We start from the raw sequence: 21,904 nt of genomic DNA, 5'->3' as shown, positions 1-21,904 counted from the left end.
CACTTACGCTATGGGTCATCTAGTGTGAACCCTCATCTTCCAGAAGGCTTTCATTATCTCTAACCAGAGTATAGCCACAATCATATTGCCATCCATGAGCAACGATCAGTGACTGGCCCCGGGTTCAGAACTTTGGAATCTGTGTCCCCTCCAGGTAGATGAATGAGGAACTTGGAAATTCTTGAATTTCAAGAGCCAGGCCCAGTTCCAACTTCAAGGAGAATTTGAAAGGTTCTCTGAAGTCCTTTGCCTATTGCTCACACCAGTGGGACTCCTTCCAGTGAGGATGGCTCACTTGGCCGTGCAGATATGCTCTGGTGTCTGGTTTTTTCTTGTTTTTTTTTTGGGCCACACCCGGTGATGATCAGGGGTTACTCCTGGCTCTGAGCTCAGAAGTTGCTCCTGACAGACACGGGGACCATATGGAATGCCAGGAATCAAACCACTGTTGGTCCTGGGTCAGTCGCATGCACAGCAAATGCCCTACCACTGTCTTATTGCTCTGGCACCAGGTCTTGCTTTGTTGAGCTTTGTATCTGCATTCAGGCCAGCATGCAATCCTGCACAGCCAAGTATCTTTTTCAAATTTATATATATCTCCCAACTTTAGTTATAAGATCATATACTTTGGGGCCGGAGAGATAGCATGGAGGGAAGGCGTGTGCCTTTCATGTAGGAGGTCATCGGTTCGAATCCCGGTGTCCCATATGGTCCCCCGTGCCTGCCAGGAGCAATTTCTGAGCCTGGAGCCAGGAATAACCCCTGAGCACTGCCAGGTGTGACCCAAAAACCACACACACACACACACACACACACACACACACACAAAGATCATATACTTTACATTGTTAGTCATTATATATCTGGAATGAGAAAATTGGTTTATCCTCCTCAATCATAGATGGAAATTTTAGTGTGGCATAAATCTATCGGCTTTTGAAGATGTGTTTACTAATTTCTTCTTTCTTTCTTTATTTTGGTTTTTGAGTCACACTGGTGGTGCTCAGGATGTGCACAGCTAAGTATCTTTTTCAATTTTTTTTTTAATGTGTGGGAGGGCATGAGGAGTGGTGCACTCAGCAGTACTCAGGACGTACTTCTGGCTCTGTACTCAGGCATCACTCCTGGCAGAACATTTGGGGTGCCGTGGATCAAAACAGGTAAGCTATGTACGAGGCAAGCTTCTTAACTCTATCAGATCTCTCTAACCCCATTTGTTCAAGTTCTAAGTGAACAGAGTGGCTATCGTCAGTGATTTTTTACTGTGTGCTGCTGGCAATGTCCAACACCAGAGAAACCTGTCTCAACAGGAATGAACTTGGGAAATGGCAGGGTTTTTCAAATTCTAGCCACATATGAATCATGTGGAAGGAGGAGATGGGACAAAGTGTCAGAATACAAAATGGGAACCAGAGAGGTCATAAAGTAGGCAGGGTGTTTGCCTTGCAGGCAGCCAACCTGGGTTCGATACCTGGCACCACAAATAGTTCCACCAAGCCTTTCTAGGAGTGATCCCTGAGAACAGAGCCAGGGGTAAGCCCTGAGCACCTCTGAGTGTGACCCAAAAACAAACAAACAAATAAACAAACAATGGGCTGGAGAATTAAATGGAGGCCCCTTGGAGGAGGGGAAATTAAATGATCGTTGTCTGGGGCTGGAGAGATAATATAATGGTAGGGCGTTTGCCTTACACTTACATGTGGCCAGTTTAGGATGGACCTGGGTTCAACTTCCAGCATTCCATATGGTCCCCCATGCCTGCCAGGAGCGATTTCTGAACGCAGAGCCAAGAGGAACCTGAGTGCCACCAGGTGTGACCCCCCGCAAAAAAAAAAAAAAAGAAATGCAAGATCTACCAAGAACAGCCAAAAGTGACAGCAGAATAGAGCGTTTGTCTGACACTTGTGGGTGGGGGTTCCAGGAGGGAAGCAAGGCCTGGGTCACTCGGAGTTGCTGATGGGGCGGTGATGACAATGTGTGCACACAGCAGAAAGGATGGACATCTTACTGAGTGGAAGTTCACAGAAGTTCTCGGGGCTCACATCCGCAGCCGCCCCCAGAGCAAGTCCCAGGGGGCTCAGGCCACATCTGGAGGGGTCCCAGACCCCAAGCATTGGGTTTCCCCCTGCTCCCCGCAATGCAAGCTCTTCAGGGACCTCTCCAAGGGCCCCCTGCAAGGGTAGGGTGGCTGCCACCTTTCTGCAAGGTGCCGATTGCCACCTGGGATCCCAAAAGCAGTGGCCTTGGGCCGGAGGAGTAGCATGGAGGAGGTGGGCGAGTTTCCCATATGGCATCCCATAGGCTCCTTGAGCCTGCCAGGAGCGATTTCTGAGTGCAGAGCCAGGAGGAACACCTGAGTGGTACCGGGTGGGACCCCAAAACCGAAAAAACAAAACAAAACAAAACAAAAACCAGTGGCCTACCCTACCGGGGTGCGGTGCCACGGGCAGCGGGCTCCAGGGCCAGGCCTGCCTTCCAGGGCCTCGGCCCGCCCTTCTGGGGCTCTGGCCCGCCCAGGCCCCGGCTCCGGCCCCGGATAGGCCCGGGTTCGAGCCCCACCCCGGCCCCTTCGCCTTGGGCCCCGCCCCGCCCCTGTGCCGGGTCCTCCTGGTCTGGCCCTCGGCGCCACGGCCGGGCAGGGCAGCGCAGGGCAGGGCAGGGGCGCGCGATGTCGCTCGGAGGCGGCCTGGTGCGCACCACTTGCAGCAGCGAGGGTGTTGCGGGGCCGGGCAGGAGCAGCTCGGAGGGGCCGCTGGACTCCGTGTACCCGCGCACCTACCCGGCCTTGATGAAGGTGGCCCAGATGGTGAGCAAGAAGCGGGCGCGCAACGCGATCCTGGCACCCGGGTTCCCCAAGATGCTGAGTCCTAGTTGGGATGGGGTGCTAGTGGGTCGCTTCTCCCCAGTTCCTAACTCAATGACTCCTCCTCCGGGGTGTTTGCTGGACACACCCACACCACCCCCGGGGTCCCCCAACCCCCCAGATCTGGCCCTCTAGGACCCCAGCCTCTCCTCCAGGGACACCCCACTTTTTGCCAAAGCCCTTCTGGGGCCTAAGCCGCCTTCGGACGGAAACTGCAGGCCAGAAGTTCCTTTTGCGTCTCTGTCTGTCTTCCTTCCTCTTCTGGCCCCCCCCCCCCTCGCGGGCTTTGAACCCGGCCCCTCGGAATCCCACCCCCCGCACCCCTCCTTTCGTCGGGACCCTTCTAAGTTTCTGGGGCAGCTGCTCGGGTGGGTCCTGGAGGACCCCAGCAATGCAGTTTGTCCCGTAGGGGAAGGCCTGTTCTTGTAGAACTCATATTGGGGGGGTCCCCTGGAATCAAGAGGAAGTGGGGTCACCGGCGGGGTGAAGGGCAAGGCCAGGGAGGATGACTGTGTTGTTGTTCCTCACTCTTCTCTTTCGTGGCTCCTTATTTTACTTAAAAATACTTTCACAGGCTTTTCCAGTTGGTGTCTCTGGCTGCCGGGTTGGGCCTCTCCAGTCTCTAGTGTTTGCAGACTGGAGGGGTTGGGGCAGGATTTGAAGAAGTCCCAAGGAGGGAGGCATGTGGGAGAGGCAGGATAGGGATCTGGCTGGAAGTTGGGGTCAGCTTTGTTGGGGTATGTGTGAGCATACTTCAGCCCCAGGGGCAGAGAACAGAGCTGGACACACAGCCCTCAAGCAACTGTTGCTCAGATGTCGAGTCCTGGGCACTCAACCGCCCTCCTTGCCCCCTGCAACAAGGGCTGAGATGACCTGGAATTTGGGAAGTCAAGGATTTTCGCTAACAACAACATCTTTCTGAGTGGAGTGAGTTTTGAACCAGGTCGTGTTTGTATTTTAAAGCCAGTTTGCGGAACACCCGAAGAGAATGGTGGTGCAGAGGGGTGGGAGCTCACAGGGCTGCAATGGGGCTTGGCATATGGGAGTCTGGTTTCATAGGCTCCCCCAACACCCCTAGGAGAGACACTCCTCCCCGAGCGCTGTGCCTTACCAAGGTGTAGTCAGTCAATCCTCCCTGAGCACTGAAAGCGAGCAGAGGCTTTAGTTCATGACTCTCCTGGGCAGAGAAGTGTGGGCTAGACAGTGAGGTGGATAAAGATGGAGAGACCTGCATTGCATTTTAGGCTCCTCCACAAAGCTTCTTTAGTTGGTTGTTGTTGGTTTTGGGGGGCCACTCCTGGGCTCTGGGCTTACTCCTGACTACATTCTTTGTGTACCTTTCATTTAAACTCTGCCCTTTCTCTCTCTCTCTCTCTCTCTCTCTCTCTCTCTCTCTCTCTCTCTCTCTCTCTCTCTCTCTCTCTCTCTCTTTCTTTCTTTCTTTCTGTTTTTGGGTCACACTCAGCCGCGCACTCACGAGTTACGCCTGCCTCTATGCTCAGAAGTCGCTCCTGGCAGGCTTGGGGGACTATATGGGATGCCGGGATTCAAACCACCGACCTTCTGCATGCAAGGCAAACGCTTTACCTCCAAGCTATCTCTCCGGCCCCATCTTTCTAATGCACTTTTTTGGAGGAGGTTTGGGGCCACACCCAGGCTCTGTGCTCAGAAATCGTTCCTGCCAGGCTCGGGGGACCACTTTATTGGGATGCCTGCTTGGACATTTGATGTTCCATGGTTTTGCTGGGAAACTTTGCCAAGTTTCAACACTGGGTCAGGATTGACAATGGTGGTGTTCTTCAAACTCTCCTTAGGTCACTTGTGTTGTCCATGAGGTCTCACTTCCATATAGACCCCAGATAATGCTTAGGCCATGGTCTTGCTCGGCACTCCTGCCAACACGCTGCCCTCAGGAATCACTGAGGAAGGGAAATTGCTTCATTTCTCTTTCTTTTTTTTTTTTTTTTTTTTTGGTTTTTGGGCCACACCCTGTGACGCTCAGGGGTTACTCCTGGCTATGCGCTCAGAAGTTGCTCCTGGCTTCTTGGGGGACCATATGGGACGCCGGGGGATCGAACCGTGGTCCGTCCTAGGCTAGTGCAGGCAAGGCAGGCACCTTACCTCCAGCGCCACCGCCCGGCCCCTTCATTTCTCTTTCAAGGTCTCTTTTGGTTCATCCATTTCTAGCAAATGAGAAAGCGAGAGCCTAGGAAGAAAATGAGTTTCTAAGAGACTGTAGAGTGTCTTTGCAGAAACCCCTTAATCCTGTGACCGCCTTGGATTCAATTTCTGGGATCTTTTTCTTAGAATGAAGACAGCGTTTAAGTTGGTGTTTAAGGAGAGTAAGGTGTGTTTGTGTTGCTAATAGATCTACCTTCTCCCCCCCCACCCCCCACCCCCGTGTTTGGGTCACACCCCAGCGGTGCTCAGGGGTTACTCCTGGCTATCTGTTCAGAAATAGCTCCTGGCAGGCACGGGGGATCATATGGGACGCCGGGATTCGAACCAACCACCTTAGGTCCTGCTTGCAAGGTAAACACTGCTGTGCTATCTCTCCGGCCACTTTTTGTGTCCTGTTGCTCCTGATAATTGCTAGGAATGTTATGTACCTGAGGTTCTCAAAGTTGCCTAGCTACTAGGTCCTTTTCAGGAAAACAAATTTACCCAGTACCTCCTCTCCACACCCATGCACACACACACTACACTTTCAGACACAGATACACTCACACACACCCCAGCAGGCCATCACTGCAGACAAGCAGGCTCGCAGGGACCCAGGTGTGGCTGGCATGGAGGAGAGACTGCCTGCCCCCCTCACCTTGAGAGCCTCTGTTTTCTGTTGCTCAGCGAGCAACATGTTGACCTCATCCCGGGCCAGCGCCACCTCGTGCGGCTCAGCTGCCTCCTCTCCATCGTGGTCCCCATCAGCCACTGTTGGCTCCTCATCCTTCAGGGTGACTGGTTCCTGGGGAGCCCGGTGGCTCCTCTCTCTCTCCCAGCTGTAGCCCAGAATGGGGGTGGGGTCAGAGCCCAGGAGGCAGGAGGCCAGAAAGCTTTTGCGTTGAGGGGCCGGAGGGAGCGATGGAGCAGCAGTAAGGGCGCCTTGCATGTGGCCGACCCAGGACGCACCTGGGTTTGATTCCTGGCATCTCTGTTGCCAAGAGTAACCTCTGAGCATCACCGGGTATGGCCCAAAAATAAAAATTAAAAAAAAAAAAAAAGCCTTTGCGTTGAACTCAGGCTACTCTGAAACACCCCCGCCCCTATTCTGGAGCCCCCAGGAGAAAGTACTATTGCTTACTTAGAAGCACTGCTATATGCCATATATATTGCATTAAAGGTTTTTGGTTGGTTGGTTGGTTGGTTGGTTGGTTGGTTGGTTGGTTGGTTGGTTGATTGGTTGGTTGGTTGGTTGGGGGTGTTGAGCCACACTCGGTTGTGCGCCGGGGGTTCCTCCTGGCTCTGTGCTCAGAAATTACTCCTGGCTCAGGGGACCATATGGGATTCCAGGAATCAAACCCAGGTCCATCCTGGGTTGGCCACTTGTTTTTTTTTTTTTTTTTGGTTTTTGGGCCACACCCATTTGACGCTCAGGAGTTACTCCTGGCTATGTGCTCAGAAGTCGCTCCTGGCTTGGGGGACCATATGGGACGCCAGGGGATCGAACCGTGGTCCGTCCAAGGCTAGCGCAGGCAAGGCAGGCACCTTACCTCTAGCGCCACCGCCTGGCCCCTGGGTTGGCCACTTGTAAGGCAAACGCCCTATCGCCCTTCTCTCCAGCCCCAGCATTAAAGATTTTTTTTTTAGAGTGCAGTCAAGCAGTACGGTTTTTGTATCTGTTTTTGGTTTGTTTGGTTTGGGGGTCACACCAGGCTATGCTCAGGGCTTATTCCTGACTCTGCGCTCAAGGATCACTCCTAGTGAGGTCAGGGGGTTATGGGGTGCTCAGGATTGAACCTGGATGGCTGATTGCAAGGCAAGGGCTTTCCTTGCTGTACTCTCACTCCAGTCCCATGAAGCAGCATTTCTGACGGAGGCAGAAAGTAGTTAGTTGGAAGTGAAGCTACTGAAGTCCCACAGCTGTGAGCACAAATGTGTGACCAGCCCCACCCTCCCCACCCCAAGAAGACACGCTGTTAACTGATCTAAGAATCAGACACCACCTGGGCTGCCACTGCTGGACACTCAGTAGGATGGCAGAACTAATAGCAATAAGCAACTGGAGAAGTTGTGGGGGGAGACACCACATCTCTCTTCAGACTGGGCACTTCGAAAGTGGGAGGGAGTGGCGGTGGCACGGTCATAGGAGAGCATATTGTCTACACAAAGTCTTGGGAAACTTCTGAGCAGCTTTGCTTCGGAAGCAGGGGAAGGAAGCGTGGAATGGGCCTCACCCAGAGTGCTCAGAGCTACTTCAGTGCTCAGGAATAAGTCCTAGTAGAGGTTGGGAACCATATGGATTGCTGAGGATCAAACCAGGCAACTGTTTCACGCCTGTATTATCTCTCTAGTACTGGCTAGAGGATTTGAGAGTAAAAGAGTGGTTGCTCCCCTCAAAAAGGGGGGGGACACTCCTTTGTGGAGGGAGTAGAATGTTCTAAAATGAATGTTTGATTTCTTTTGGCCATACTGGGCAGTGCTCAGAGGTTACTCTTGGCTCTGCGTGCAGAAATCACTCCTGCCAGGCTCCGGGGAGCATATGGGATGCTGGGGATCAAACCTGGATCCGTCTCAGGTTGGCCTTGTGCAAGGTAAACGCCCTACCGCTGTGCTATCACTCCGGCCCAAATGAATGGTTTTAATTAAAACCATGTGTAACTCAGGGTTTTAGTGATAGTTACTGATGCTTCCTTGATGGTGAGCCATACATCGTACACTTTGGGTGTTTGGATTGCTAACTCGGTCAAGCTGCTAAAAGAAATAGGCCTCCGGGCCCGGAGAGATAGCACAGCGGCTATCTGCCTTGCAAGCAGCCGATCCAGGACCAAAGGCGGTTGGTTCGAATCCCGGTGTCCCATATGGTCCCCCGTGCCTGCCAGGAGCTATTTCTGAGCAGACAGCCAGGAGTCACCCCTGAGCACCGCCGGGTGTGGCCCAAAAAACAAAAACAAAAACAAAACAAAAAAAAAAGAAATAGGCCTCCAACTGGCAACAAGAGCTAAATAACCTTCTGTCAATGATTTAATGACTTCATTGCAAGAGAGTCATTTTCACAAATTTTCTTGTGGCTCTTTTCTCCTTTCTTTTCTTTTCTTTTTTTTTTTTTTTGGGTCTCACCCGGTGATGCTCAGGGGTTACTCCTGGCTATGAGCTCAGAAGTCGCTCCTGGCTTGGGGGACCATATGGGATGCCGGGGGATCGAACCGCGGTCCATTCAAGGCTAGCGCAGGCAAAGCAGGCACCTTACCTCTAGCGCCATCGCCCGGCCCCTCTCCTTTCTTTTCTATTTTTCTTTTCTTAATAATTTTCTCTCTTGAAAACAACTGTATTATGATTTTGTATTCCAATTATGTGATACACGAGCTTCAAATCAATTAATTTGTGTACATATTTAAAAAAAGAAATAGATCCAGGGAAAGTTGGGGTAGAGTGGAGACACCCTGCAGGAAGGCCAGATATGGGGGATACAGTTGACTCTTGCCAGTGTTTCTCATTGCTACGGAGAAATATGTCATATGCTTTTCTTGGCACAAGAAACAGATCTCTGAAATGTCCCTGTGTGTGCAGGGCCTTCTTGAGCACATGAAGCATTGCCAAACATCTTCCATCAGATATGTAGTTGAGGAGCTCTTCAGGAGCCACATTATCTCCCTTTTTCTTTTTTGTTTGTTTTGTTTGGGGCCATCTGCAGTGGTGCTTAGGGCTTACTCCTGGCTTTGAGCTCAGGGGTCACTTGTCAGGACACTGGGGGCTCTGACCATAAGCAAGTTGCGTGCAAGACAAGTACCCACCCTCCGTATTATTGCCGTAACTTCTATCTTGGTCTTTTTTGCAGAAAGATTTGGCTGATAAACCCTTACCACTACCCCACTTTTCCGAAATTCTCAGATTCTTTGCAGCAAGCATCAGACTGGGCCTGGAGAGCTGATGGGGGATCATGATAGGAGTGGAAGAAGCAAGAACAACATTTGAGTTGACTCTGTCTGTTTTGTAGTTCCATTTAGTGGTGCTCAAGAATTGGCTCTCTGGTCAGAAATGACTCCTTATTGCTCACATGGATTCCAAACAGGGTGATGGTCATATCAACTGCATACAAGAGATGAATGTGGGGAAAAAAAAAAAAAGTACAGTTGGTAGGGTGCTTGCTTTTCATGTGCTCAAACCAGATTTGATCCCCAGCATCCCATATGATTCCCTGAGCCATATCACCTGGAGTGATTCCTGAGTGCAGAGCCAGAAGTAAACCATTACCTAGCATGGCCCAAAATAATAAATGATTTTTTTATAGGATGCCAGGGATTGAACCCGGGTCCGTCCCAGGTCGTTTGCGTGCAAGGCAAACACCCAACTGCTGTGCTACCACTTTGGCCCCAATAATAAAAAAAATTTTTTTTTGGTTTTTGGGCCATACGCAGTGAACCTCAGGAATTACTCCTGGCTATGTGCTCGGAAATCACTCCTGGCTTGGGGGACCATATGGGGTGCTGGGGGATCGAACCTCCTACCGCTGCATTTAAAAAAATAAAAAATATATTTATCTGTAAATAAATAAATAATTTAAAACAAAAGAGAGAGAATGAGAGAGAGAGGTATGGGCTGGAGAGAGAGTCAAAAGAAAGAAGGTTACTTTCTGGCTAAGGAAAAATGTTTCCTTTGTGATCCCAGGAGCCCTCCTTGAGTGCAAAGCAAGCCGTGAGTCCATTTGCGTGTGGCCTAAATGAGTTTCTTAGGTTATTCATGTTTCCACTCACATCTTAAATTTCTAGACTGTACACTGGGGGTCGTGGAGAAGAAAAAGTTAAGGCCAGACATGAGGCAAGATTGGGAGGATTGTTAGCCTTCCCACCACTAATGTTTGAAAGAGGCTCATTCTCCTTTGCTATGTTCTTAACCCTGGGAAGCCCTTTCTACCTGTGCCCAAAGCCAGGGGCTGCACTATTTGCATATTAGAGAAGCAGAATCAGAACATAGTTCCACAAGCAGTAAAAAAAAATGGAATCTTAAATAGCTTCCAGAAAGTTCATTTACTTATGCAGCAAATATTTGAGCGTCTACTGAGTGCTAGGACATGGGAGAGAAGTGTAAATAAGGCAGATCAACCTGTTCACCTTACACTGCAACAGAAATTCAACATTGACCAAATGGTTACTAATATGTAATTATAGCCTGGGACAAAACCCATGAGAAAGAGGTATTCTTCAGCACAGGGAATTAAGTAAGAGGTCAGACAAGGGGACAGTAAGCCCAGGGCTTTTCAGAGGCACATTTGGAGAATGAGGGAACAGCACTGCAAGAAAAAGGAAGAGAGGGCCCAGAGAGAGAGAGTACAGCGGTGTTTGCCTTGCAAGCAGCCGATCCAGGACCAAAGGTGGTTGGTTCGAATCCTGGTGTCCCATATGGTCCCCCGTGCCTGCCAGGAGCTATTTCTGAGCAGACAGCCAGGAGTAAAACCCTGAGCACCGCTGGGTGTGGCCCAAAAACCAAAAACCAAAAAAGAAAAAAAGAAAAAGAAAGAGCACAGGCAGTGACTCTGAGCCTAGAGCATATTTCTGTGGTTGGTGGGAGAAAGAGACAGGGAAGGGATGGCCAGACGTTGGAACTAGAGAAATGTGCTTGGCCCAGATGCCCGAGGCCTGGCAGATCCTAGGGCAAGTATGACTCTTATTCAAGAAAACCAGGGAAGTGGGTCAATGCCAACCCACCACTGAGGTGAGGGTCATAACCGGGGCCATGTTGCCCTTTAAGGGCCACTTTGAATTTTTTGTGGAGCCTCAGGGACTTCTGGCAATTCTTGTCCAGCCAGGTTGGAGTTCAATTAGCAGGGTTCAAGGGCTGGAAAGAGTACAGCAGGTAGGGTGTTTGCCTGGTTCACCCTGAGCACCACCAGGAGTGATCTCTGAGGGCACAGTCAGGAGAAAGCCCAGACGCTGCTGGGTGTGGCCCCAAACCAACCAATTAACCAAACATCAACAAAAACATCAGGCTGTGGGGCAGGAGATATAGTATGAAGGTTGGATGCCTGCCTTATGTGAGGGCGGACCAGGGTTGGATTCCTGGCACTACATGGCCCCTCAAGCATCAGCAACATAGGTTGCAGCCTTGAGGATCCCTGAGGACCTCAAGGGTCGCCCTATGACCCCTGATACCACAGAACTTGAGCAGTGCCCTATCCTCAGCCCTATCCTTGTTTTGCTTTGGAGCTGCACTCAGTGATCTTATCTCTGGCCCTCCACTATCTGGTTCTGTTGTGATTTTTTTTCTTGCTCTTTTATTACTCAGTCCACCCCGCAGAACCTCTGCAGTTTGGTTTTTAGCAGCTTTTTGTTGTAACAAGCCACCGATGGGCCACCACAGTGAAACTAAGATGCTTTGCTTCTCTGTCTATTCTGAGGAATCTTGTAAAATGTTCTAAGGAATCTTCCTTGCTGTCAGCTCTGTAAATACCACCCTGGAGTAAAGGTCTGACCTTTTGCCAAGAGAGAAAACATTTTCCCCTCCTGGATAACTCCTTAGGAATTATCTAGAATCTAATGTTTAGAAAGACTGTGCCTCATTTTCTCATTTAGAAACTTCAGAAATATTTTAAGTTGTGATAGGATCTTTGATGGTTGAAAGTGGCTCTGAGGAGCCGTAAGGTGGGGCTAGAGGTGAGGTGTCTGCCTTGCAAGCGCTAGCCAAGGAAGGACTGAGGTTCGATCCCCTGGCATCCCATATGGTCCCCCCAAGCCAGGAGCGATTTCTGAGCGCATAGCCAGGAGTAACCCCTGAGCGTCAAACGGGTGTGGCCCAAAACCCCCCCCAAAAAAAAGAAAAAAGAAAGTGGCTCTGAGAGACTAGATACCTCCTGCATGCTTTCAGATGTAGTTGGTTTTTTGTTTGTTTGTGTTTTTTTTGTTTGTTTTTTTTTGGGGCCACACCCGGTAACGCTCAGGGGTTACTGCTGGCTATGTGCTCAGAAGTTGCTCCTGGCTTGGGGGACCATATGGGACACCGGGGGATCGAACCGAGGTCCATCCAAGGCTAGCGCAGGCAAGGCAGGCACCTTACCTTTAGCGCCACCGCCCGGCCCCAGATGTAGTTGTTTTTAAGCCCTGCAGTGGTTCCATGTCTGTGTGCTGTGAGGAGTGATAGTATGTCATTCATCCAGGCCTCAGCAGGTGGAATTCTTTTATTATTTTTTTCATTTTTAGCTTGCAGTACTATTATTAATATTTTCTCATGGACATAATTGTCTTCTCTCTCTCTCTCAGGGGTTATTCCTGGCTATACACTCAGAGGTCAATCCTGGCAGGCTCAGGGGACCATATGGGATGCCAGGGATCGAACCTGACTTGACCACATGCAAGGCAAACACCCTACCTGCTATGCTATCTCTCCAGCCCCATTGTGGACATAATTTTGACACCACACCCATTACCAATGTTCCTGTCTCTCTCCCCTCTTTCTCACCAGTCCCCATGCTCAGTTGTGTAGGTCAGTTCCCTTCATTATATTGCCTCTGGATTTATTTTTTTTGTTTACTGTTTTGTTTTGGGGCTACACCTGACAGTGCTTGGGGTTACTCCTGGCTCTGCACTCAGAGGTCATTTCTGGCCGTGCTTGGAGGAACATATGGGATGCCAGGGATTGAATCTGCCAAGCACTGCAACCAGAGTGTGAGAAGCAGTTCAGCTATGGTGTGTGTTACCCTCTGAGGCAGCGGAGCATGCATGAAAGTCCTCCAGGGAGCTGGGCACCCCGTAGTTATTGAAACAACATGGGGGGGGAAGGAAAGGCAACTTACTGTCCTGGGTACTCTAAGTACCACCTGTATCTACTTTTTTGCGTTGTTTTGGGGCCAAACCCAGTGGTGTTCAGGGGTTATTTCTGGCTCTGCACTCCCGGTGGACTTGGCATAAAATATGGGGATGGATTTGGTTTGGGCTGAATGAAATTGGGCCAGCCAAGTGCAAAGCAACTGACCTACCCATCTCTCTCTCTCTGTCTCTGTCTCTGTCTCTCTCTCTGTCTCTGTCTCTGTCTCTGTCTCTCTCTCTCTGTCTCTGTCTCTGTCTCTCTCTGTCTCTGTCTCTGTCTCTGTCTCTGTCTCTCTCTCTCTGCCTCTCCCTCTCTGTCTCTCTCTCCTCCCCTTCTTCAGTTTGGGAGCCCCTGGCCAGAGGGGCTGAGACAGTGAGACAAACAAGGTCTGAGGGTGGGTATAGGGCTTTCCTGAGCCTAGGGGTGCAGCGTGACTCCCTGAGCTCCTGGAGAGCAGGTTGGAGGGTTTCTGGCATTACAGTGGGTCCTAGAACAGCTCCCTGGCTGCCTGGAACCTCTTTTGGAGTTCCCTGAGAGTTCCCTCCCTAGCCTGGGGCAGGGCGCTGCTCAGTCCTTGGGATCTGATGCCTGCATTACCTACTCAAGTCACAGGCATATGCCGGGCCAGTAGTACCACCACAAGTTCATTGTGTGTTGGCTCCCCTGCCCAGACTGCTGTTCGGGGGCAGGCCTGACTGTGGCCTGAGCAACTCCTGGCACTGGTGGCCTCACTCTGTGCCAACTGCTGCCACCCAAGCCCCTGGCTCCAAGCCATGCTTCTGCAGAAGCTCAGGATGAGCTTCCAAATTAAATAAATAAATAAATAAATAAATAAATAAATAAAATCCAAAATAAATTTTTTTGTTTGTTTGTTTTTGGGCCACACCCGGTAACGCTCAGGGGTTACTCCTGGCTATGCGCTCAGAAGTTGCTCCTGGCTTGGGGGACCATATGGGACACCGGGGGATCGAACCGCGGTCTGTCCAAGGCTAGCGCAGGCAAGGCAGGCACCTTACCTTTAGCGTCACCAACCGGCCCCAAGAAATTATTATTCGATAATTTTTTTAATGTTTTTTTTTTGGCAGTGGTCAGGGTTTACTCCTGGCTCTATGCTCAGAAATCGCTCCTGGCAGGCTCGGGGGACCATATGGGATGCCAGGATTTGAACCACGGACCTTCTGCATGCAAGGCAAACGCCTTACCTCCATGCCATCTCTCCGGCCAAAATAAATATTTTTAAAAGGCAGCATCAACTATAATACTGTTTTATATAGAAATCCTTTTTTTCTTTCAATGATAATAGTAGTACTATTTTGGGGGGGCACGTCTGGCAGCGTTCAGGGGTTCCTCTGTGCTCAGAAATCGCCCCTGGCAGGCTCAGGACCATATGAGAAAGAAAGGAGGGTAAGAGAGAGGGACAGAGGGAGGGAGGGAAGGAGGAAGGAAGGAAGGAAGGAAGGAAGGAAGGAAGGAAGGAAGGAAGGAAGGAAGGAAGGAAGGTAGGAAGGAAGGAAGGAAGGAAGGAAGAAGGAGGGAGGGAGGAGGGAGGGAGGGAGGAAAAAGAAAGAAAAAAAGAGCACTGTTCCTTCAGTGCTCCCGAGCACCTGTTCTCTCAGTGTCACGGATCGCCATCGTTCCTCTGTGTGGCATGCATGTATTTTTAGTTGACCGGCTGCTGCCCAGACAGTTCTTGTAACATATGTATCTTTGTGTGGCCCTGCTGCTCGTTTTATCACTGAAGGAACCGAGGAGAGCCGCTGCCATCTGTCTGAGGCAGGATATCCTTTGCCATGTCTGGATTGAACCCAGGACCTCCTCCTCACACATGCAAGGCAGGTGCCCAGCTGAGCTGCACCCAGCCTATTTTTTTTCTTTTTCTTTTTTTGGCTCTGTTGAGCTCTCAAAGGCCCTGTTGTTCCTATTTAAAGAAAAACCAACTGGCCCTGCTTCACTGGGCCACTCCCCTCTGCTTGTTCTTTGTTGTGGGGTTTGTTTTTTTCGGGGGTGGGGTGGGAGTCACAAAGCCTTGCTTAGTAGGGCCTAAAGTATTAACTGGCAATAGTCGGTTAATCAGACCAGCAGTTCAGTGCAAAGGCCTGAGGGATTGTTGGGGGCCTGTCGTGCTAGGGCTATCTTGGGCTACCCTCGTAGTGCTTGAGGGGGCCTCCAGGGCTGCACCAGGTGGTACTCATGGGGGACCAGGAATCAAATCTGGGTCGACCACATTCGAGGCATGCACTATTGCTACCCTGACCTGTCTCTCTGGCCCTCCCATCAGATTTTGAGCAGCTCCGCCCCCCACATTTAAAGTCCCCAAGGGCCAGAGTGGTGGTGCAAGCGGTAGGGCGTTTGCCTTGCATGCACTCGGATGGACCACAGTTCGATCTCTCAGAGTCCCATACGGTCCCCTGAGCCAGGAGCTATTTCTGAGCACATAGCCAGGAGTAATCCCTGAGCATCACCCCAAAAGAAAAAAAAGTCGCCCCTAAATTCCACCTCATCCTCTACCATCATCCCCTTTCTTTTCTTTCTTTCTTTCTTTCTTTCTTTCTTTCTTTCTTTCTTTCTTTCTTTCTTTCTTCTTTCTTTCTTTCTTTCTTTCTTTCTTTTCTTTCTTTCTCTTTCTTTCTTTCTTTCTTTCTTTCTTTCTTTCTTTCTTTCTTTCTTTTCTTTTTCTTTCTTTTCTCTTTCTTTCTTTCTTTCTTTCTTCTTTTTTCTTTCTTTCTTTTCTTTCTTTCTTTCTTTTTTTTTTTTTTTTGTGGTTTTTTGGGTCACACCCGGCAGTGCTCAGGGTTTATTCCTGGCTCCATGCTCAGAAATTCTCCTGGCAGGCACGGGGACCATATGGACGCCGGGATTCGAACCGATGACCTTCTGCATGAAAGGCAAACGCCTTACCTCCATGTTTTTTTTTTTGCTCAGAAATTGCTCCTGCAGGCACGGGGACCATATGGACGCCGGGATTCGAACCGATGACCTTCTGCATGAAAGGCAAACGCCTTACCTCCTCTATCTCTCCGGCCCCTCTTTCTTTCTTTCTTTCTCTTTCTTTCTTCTTTCTTTCTTTCTTTCTTTCTTTCTTTTTCTTCTTTCTTTCTTTCTTTCTTCTTTCTTTTTCTTCTTTCTTTCTTCTTTCTTTCTGTCTGTCTGTCTTTCTCTCTCTCTTTCTTTCTTTCTTTCTTTCTTTTTCTTTTCTTTTCTTTCTTTCTTTCTTCTTTTCTTCTTTTTCTTTCTTTCTTTCTTTCTTATCTTTCTTTCTTTCTTTCTTTCTTTCTTCTTTCTTTCTTTCTTTTCTTTCTTTCTTTCTTTCTTTCTCCTGGCTCTATGCTCAGAAATCGCCCCTGGCAGGCACAGGGATGCATATGGGATGCCGGGATTTGAACCGATGACTTTCTGTATGACAGGCAAACGCCTTACCTCCATGCTATCTTTCCGGCCCCTTCATCATCCCCTTTCTACTGTGGCTTCTTTTTCTCACACACTCCTTTGCGAATTGTTCGTGATGAATCTTTCCACCAGGACCTCAGGGACTAACTGTGTTCTAAGTCGCCCCTAAATTTCCACCTCATCCTCTACCATCATCCCCTTTCTACTGTGGCTTCTTTTTCTCACACACTTCTTTGTGAATTGTTCGTGATGAATCTTTCCACTAGGACCTCAGGAACTAACTGCATTCTGACATGTCTTTGGACATTTGCTGGAGCTTTGGGTAGGAGGGCCTGAGGCTGGCCAGGCCCTGCCAGGACGATGTGCAGGGAGGTGCCTGCTGAGGGGATAGAGAACCTCTTTTTTTTTTTTTTTTTTTTTTTTTGGTTTTTGGGCCACACCCAGCGGTGCTCAGGGGTTCCTCCTGGCTGTCTGCTCAGAAATAGCTCCTGGCAGGCACGGGGGACCATATGGGACACCGGGATTTGAACCAACCACCTTTGGTCCTGGATCGGCTACTTGCAAGGCAAACACCACTGTGCTATCTCTCCGGGCCCGATAGAGAACCTCTTACAGTTAAAGCCAGAGCCAGTGGGGGCAGGGGTACACAGCCTCAGTCTTGCAGGCCAGAATTTGGGTGCCCCTGGCCCAGGAGAAGGGAAGCCTCGGCCATGAGAACTGCTGATGAGGTGCAGGCTCTGCCCTCACTGCCAGGGCAGAGGAGGAAACATCTCTCTTTTTCACTTAATTAAATGGACAGTTTTCCACTGACTCCATATGGTCAAAACAGCACGTTCCCCGCCAAAGCAAACAGAAAGAAGCAGAGGAATGAGAGCAGCAGCTGTTAGCCTGGCAATAGGATTCCTGATTCAGAGCAGCACAGGAAGCGCTGAGCTGTGGCATTGCTGTGCTGGACTCACAGATGAACACCTGGAGGCCAGGTGCGGCCAGCTTTTGTTCAGGCGCCTGTTTCTGCTTTGTATGCTAACCCTGTGGTGTTCTCCAGGGTTTGCGCTTTGCCTGGCACAAACCCTGCCAGCACTCCACAAGGTGTTTGTTTAGCACCTACTCTGTCCCAGGCCTGTGCTATTGGTGGGAGTATAATGGAGGCAGGGCCCTCTTCAGTGGACCCAAAAGTATGGACCATTCTGGACATGTGTCCTGTTTTATCATCTCAGAGGCACCTTGTCAAGAAAGAGAAAGAAAGGTTAAGAAAGAAAGGCAGTGACCATGCTGTTAGTCACATGATACAAATCTCTATCAGATAGGGGCCAGGACAACAGTACAGTGGTAGGGCATTTGCCTTGCATGCGGACCACCCAGGACAGATTCGAGTTTGATCCCCAGCATCCCATTTGGTCCCCTGAGCTTGCCAGGAGTGATTTCTGAGCACAGAGCCAGGAGTAACCCCTAGCACCGCCAGGTATGGCCCAAAGACAAAAAAGCCCTCTATCAGATAGAATATTTTTGTTTGTTAGTTTTTTTTTTGGGGGGGGGGCACACCCAGCAGTGCTCAGGGGCTACTCCTGTCTCTATGCTCAGAAATTGCCCCTGGCAGGCTCAGGGGACCATATGGGATGCCAGGATTGGAACCACCGTCCTTCTGCATGCAAGGCAAACGCCTTACCTCCATGCTATCACTCGGGTCCTATCAGATAGAATTTAAAAAAAAAAATTTGGGGGGCCATTCTGGTGGTGGTCAGGACTTACTCCAAACTCTATACTTTTTTCTTTTTTTGGTTTTTGAGCTACACCCAGCCATACTCACTATATAATCACTCTGGCCCTTGGGATTTTTATTTTATGTTGTCTCAGTTTTTTGTTTCAACATAAAATGACTAAGTGTAGATTTTATATGCTCTTTTTTTTTGGGGGGGGGTGTCACACCCATAGTACACGGGGCTTCAGGCTCTGCGCTCAGAGATTTTTCCTGGTAGGTGTGGGGACCATATGGGATCCTGGTTGGTCATACGCAAGACAAATGCCTGACCTTTTGTACTATTGCTCTGGCCCAGATTTTATATGCTTTTTTTGGTGACCAGACCCAAATTCAAATGCTGGGCATTGAAAGAAAAAAAAATAGAATACAAGAAAATATCAGTTCTTCCCTCTGAAGCACTCCCATAGAGGCGCTCAGCATTCACTCTTCTGAATCCTCATCTCTTCTTTCTGTTATTACTATTCCTTTTTTATTCATTAAATTTATTTATAAGTTCATTTAGTTTATTCACTGCTGCCCGCATGTTTTTAGAAAAGCACAAAATGATGAGACTTGTTCAGAAACGGGTGGAGAGCAGCACTGGGGTTCAGTGAGCAGGGCGGATGGGCTCGCCTGCTGTGAACGAAGCAGGGAGGTAGACTGGGCTCTGAGCGGAGGTTTCTTGTTTACTTTCTCAGTGTTCTTCTCCTCCCACTCTGCCTGGTATCTGGGCCTGGCTAGAGGCTGGTGGCCCAGGTTTCCTGAAGGGCCTCTTTGTCTCACCTCAGGGCAACCTGGAAGGGTTTGAAGGAGGATCAGCCAAGTTCCTCCTCCTCAGGTTCTTTTGAAGTCCAGTTGATGTGGAAGGTTCTAAATCGAGGTTTTTGTTTTCCCTCCCCTATGAAGGCCACAGAGAGCAGGGGCTGCAGAGATAGCATGGAGGTAGGGAGTTTGCCTTGCATGCAGAAGGACGGTGGTTCAAATCCCAGCATCCCATATGGTCCCCAAGCCTGCCAGGAGCAATTTCTAAATGTAGAGCCAGGAGGAACCCCCTGAGCACTGCTGGGTGTGACCCAAAAAAAAAAAAAAAAAAAAAGGCCACAGAGAGCAGAGATCACAGCATCCCAACCTGGGGCTGCCTTCTGAAATGACTTTGCTGAGCGTAGGGATACAGACCACAAACTGGCCGTCCCTCCCACCCACTCCACCCCACATGGGACGTGGGTTAGCAGAGAAAGGCTAGAGGAGAAAGAAGGCTTTTTATTTTATATGATTTCATTTTGATTACATCTTGTGATGTGTAGGTGTTACTCCTTATTCTGCACTCAGTGTTCGTTTCTAGTGGTGCTTGGGGGGACCATATAAGATGCCAGGGATTGAACCTGGGTCAGCTGTGTACAAGGCTAGTGCCCTACCCACTGTACCACCAACCCTCCCTGTACCCATTCTAAGAATGAGAAACTGGTCCAGAAAGAAGAATGGTTCAAAGGTCTGGACTGCATGTTTTAAATGTAGGAGCCCTGAATTCAATCTCTTGGACACAAGCACCTTCTGAGCACGAAGCCAGAAGTAGTCCCCTGAACCAATGAGTGTGGTCTAAAAAAATCCAAGCTAATTAAAGTTATTATTGTTGTTTTGGTTTGGGGATCATAATGTGGTCAAATTCTCTACCCACTGTGCTACCACTCTGGCCCCTTGTGTTTCTTAAATTTGTCTGTGCTTTAGTGACCTATGGGACTTGCTATGCTAGGTAAACTTCATTTTTTTTCATTCGGAGTCTAATCTCTGGCCTAGGCGCAAACCATCTTATCTTCTCTGCTTCTCACTGGTCCCCTCTGACAGTCAGGCATTTTTCAGAGCTTTGATTTTCCCTCCTTGACACACACTTTCACTCCTGGCATGGCCCTTGTATACTTGCTCTGTCATTTTTGATCCCCGACTAATTTGTTCTTCCCCAGGCTGGCACTGGTTTGGCATGATGCTGCCTGGTTTTTTAGTCCAAGCATCCAGTGCCCACACTCTCGAATTCAATAGGCATTTGCTCCTGGCACATGCCCTGGGCTGGATGCCAGGCTTCTTGCTGGGACTGGTCCCACAGCTGCTCCAAATATTGACTTCCCCAGGCTCCTCGCCAGGGGACCGAAAGCCCCGCTGCTTTGTCTGTCTCCGGATATCCTTAGGATGAAGTTTGGCATGTGGAGACTGACAGAGCCTTGACTCTCTAGGACTAGCACAGGGCTGAAACAGGATTGATATGCCCTGCAGAATCACTGAATAATGATGACACTTCTTTCCACTTAAAATACTCAGGGCAGGGGCCAGAGCAATAGTGCAGCGGTAGGGCATTTGCCTTGCATGCAACTGATTCAGAATGGACCTTGGTTTGATCCCCAGCGTCCCAAATGGTCCCCTGAGCCAGTAGCGATTTCAGAGCGCAGAGCCAGGAGTAACCCCTGAGCTTCACTGGTGTGGTCCAACCCCCCCCCCCCCAAAGAAGCCTCAGGTCAGGGGCTAGAGCTATATATGACATATCGGGTAGGGGGCCGGAGAGATAGCATGGAGGTAAGGCATTTGCCTTTCATGCAGAAGGTCATTGGTTCGAACCCTGGCATCCCATATGGTCCCCCGAGCCTGCCAGGGGCGATTTCTGAGCATGGGTCAGGAGTAACCCCTGAGTGCTGCCGGGTGTGACCCAAAAAAAAAAAAAAACAACCAAAAAACAAAACACACACACACACACACACACACACACACAAAACACTTCGGTTAGGGTGTTTGCCTTGCATGCATCCGACCCGGGTTCGATCCCAAGCATCCCACATGGTCTCCCAAGCTTGCCAGGAGTGATTTCTGAGAGCAGAACCAGGAGTAACTCCTGAGCACCACGAGGTGGTCCAAAATCCAAAAAATAAAATGAATTAAAAATAGAACTTTCACATAAAACCTATTAAAAAATAAAATAAAATCACTTAGCCGGGGCCAGAGAGAGCACACAGCGGTGTTAGCCTTGCAAGCAGCCCATCAAGGACCTTATGTGGTTGTTTCGAATCCTGGTGTCCCATAGCCAGGAGCTGTTTCTGAACAGATAGACAGGAGTAACCCCTGAGCACCGCCGGGTGTGGCCCAAAAATCTAAAAAAAAAAAAGCACTTAGCCAACCTGTTTTAATTCTCACCATATTTGGCCCTGTCAGGGGCGATACTTGAGCACTGCAGGATGTGACCAAACAAACTAACAAACAAACTCAGGTCAGGGGCCAGAGTGAAAATTCTGTGGGTAAGGTCTTGCAAGCTGCTAATGAGGGTTCAGTCCTCAGTACCCCAAACCAGCCAGGAGTAATTTCTGGGTGCAAAGTCAGAGTAATCTCTGAGCACCATCAGATATGCCCCCCCAAAAGAGCAACAACTACAGCCTCAGATTGGGGGCCAAAGTGGTAATACAATGAGTAGAGGACTTGTTTTGCATGTACCGGGTACCATGTGGCGGTACTCCAAGCTCTCCAGGAGTGGTTCCTGAATGCAGAGCCAGGAAGAAACCCCGTCCTCTTCCTCCAAATAAAACCCAAAAAAACCTGGGAACTCAAAGAAATTCTGAAAACCATATCCCCATTAGCACTTGCTGCAAGACAAACTAGTCCCCAAACTTGACAATAAATTTGTACTGGTGCCAGAGTGATAGCACAGTGGTAGGGCATTTGCCCTGGTTCAATTCCCCGCATCCCATATGGTCCCCCCAAGTCTGCCAGGGGCGATTTCTGAGTACAGAACCAGGAGTAAACCCTTGGCACCCTGGGTGTGGCCCAAAAACAAAACCAAAAAAAATTTCATATTGATCACTTGACTGAGTGCTGGCTTGGAGACTTTTGCCTTAAACTTGCCTTTATGTCTGGGGTTGGCTTTTGCCACCAGATATGGGTTCGGGCAGGGTGACTGGAGTGACTGAGCTCTGTCTCAAAGTCTT

General features: G+C 49.6%; 1 protein-coding gene across 1 annotated transcript in view; it reads left to right on the top strand.

Moving 5' to 3' along the window:
• Positions 1 to 2,635: 2,635 nt before the first annotated feature.
• The window catches only part of CMTM7 (CKLF like MARVEL transmembrane domain containing 7), a 36,903-nt gene continuing 17,634 nt past the window's right edge, over positions 2,636 to 21,904 (top strand). The window contains exon 1 of the mRNA XM_049766474.1: positions 2,636 to 2,806. Within this exon, the coding sequence (XP_049622431.1) occupies positions 2,669 to 2,806 (138 nt within the window). The 5' untranslated portion in view covers positions 2,636 to 2,668. The remainder of the gene's footprint in view (positions 2,807 to 21,904) is intronic.

This window comes from Suncus etruscus, chromosome 20 (assembly GCF_024139225.1).
Source record: "Suncus etruscus isolate mSunEtr1 chromosome 20, mSunEtr1.pri.cur, whole genome shotgun sequence".
In the NCBI taxonomy this organism is placed as follows: domain Eukaryota; kingdom Metazoa; phylum Chordata; class Mammalia; order Eulipotyphla; family Soricidae; genus Suncus; species Suncus etruscus.
This window is presented reverse-complemented; position numbering and strand designations above follow the sequence as displayed.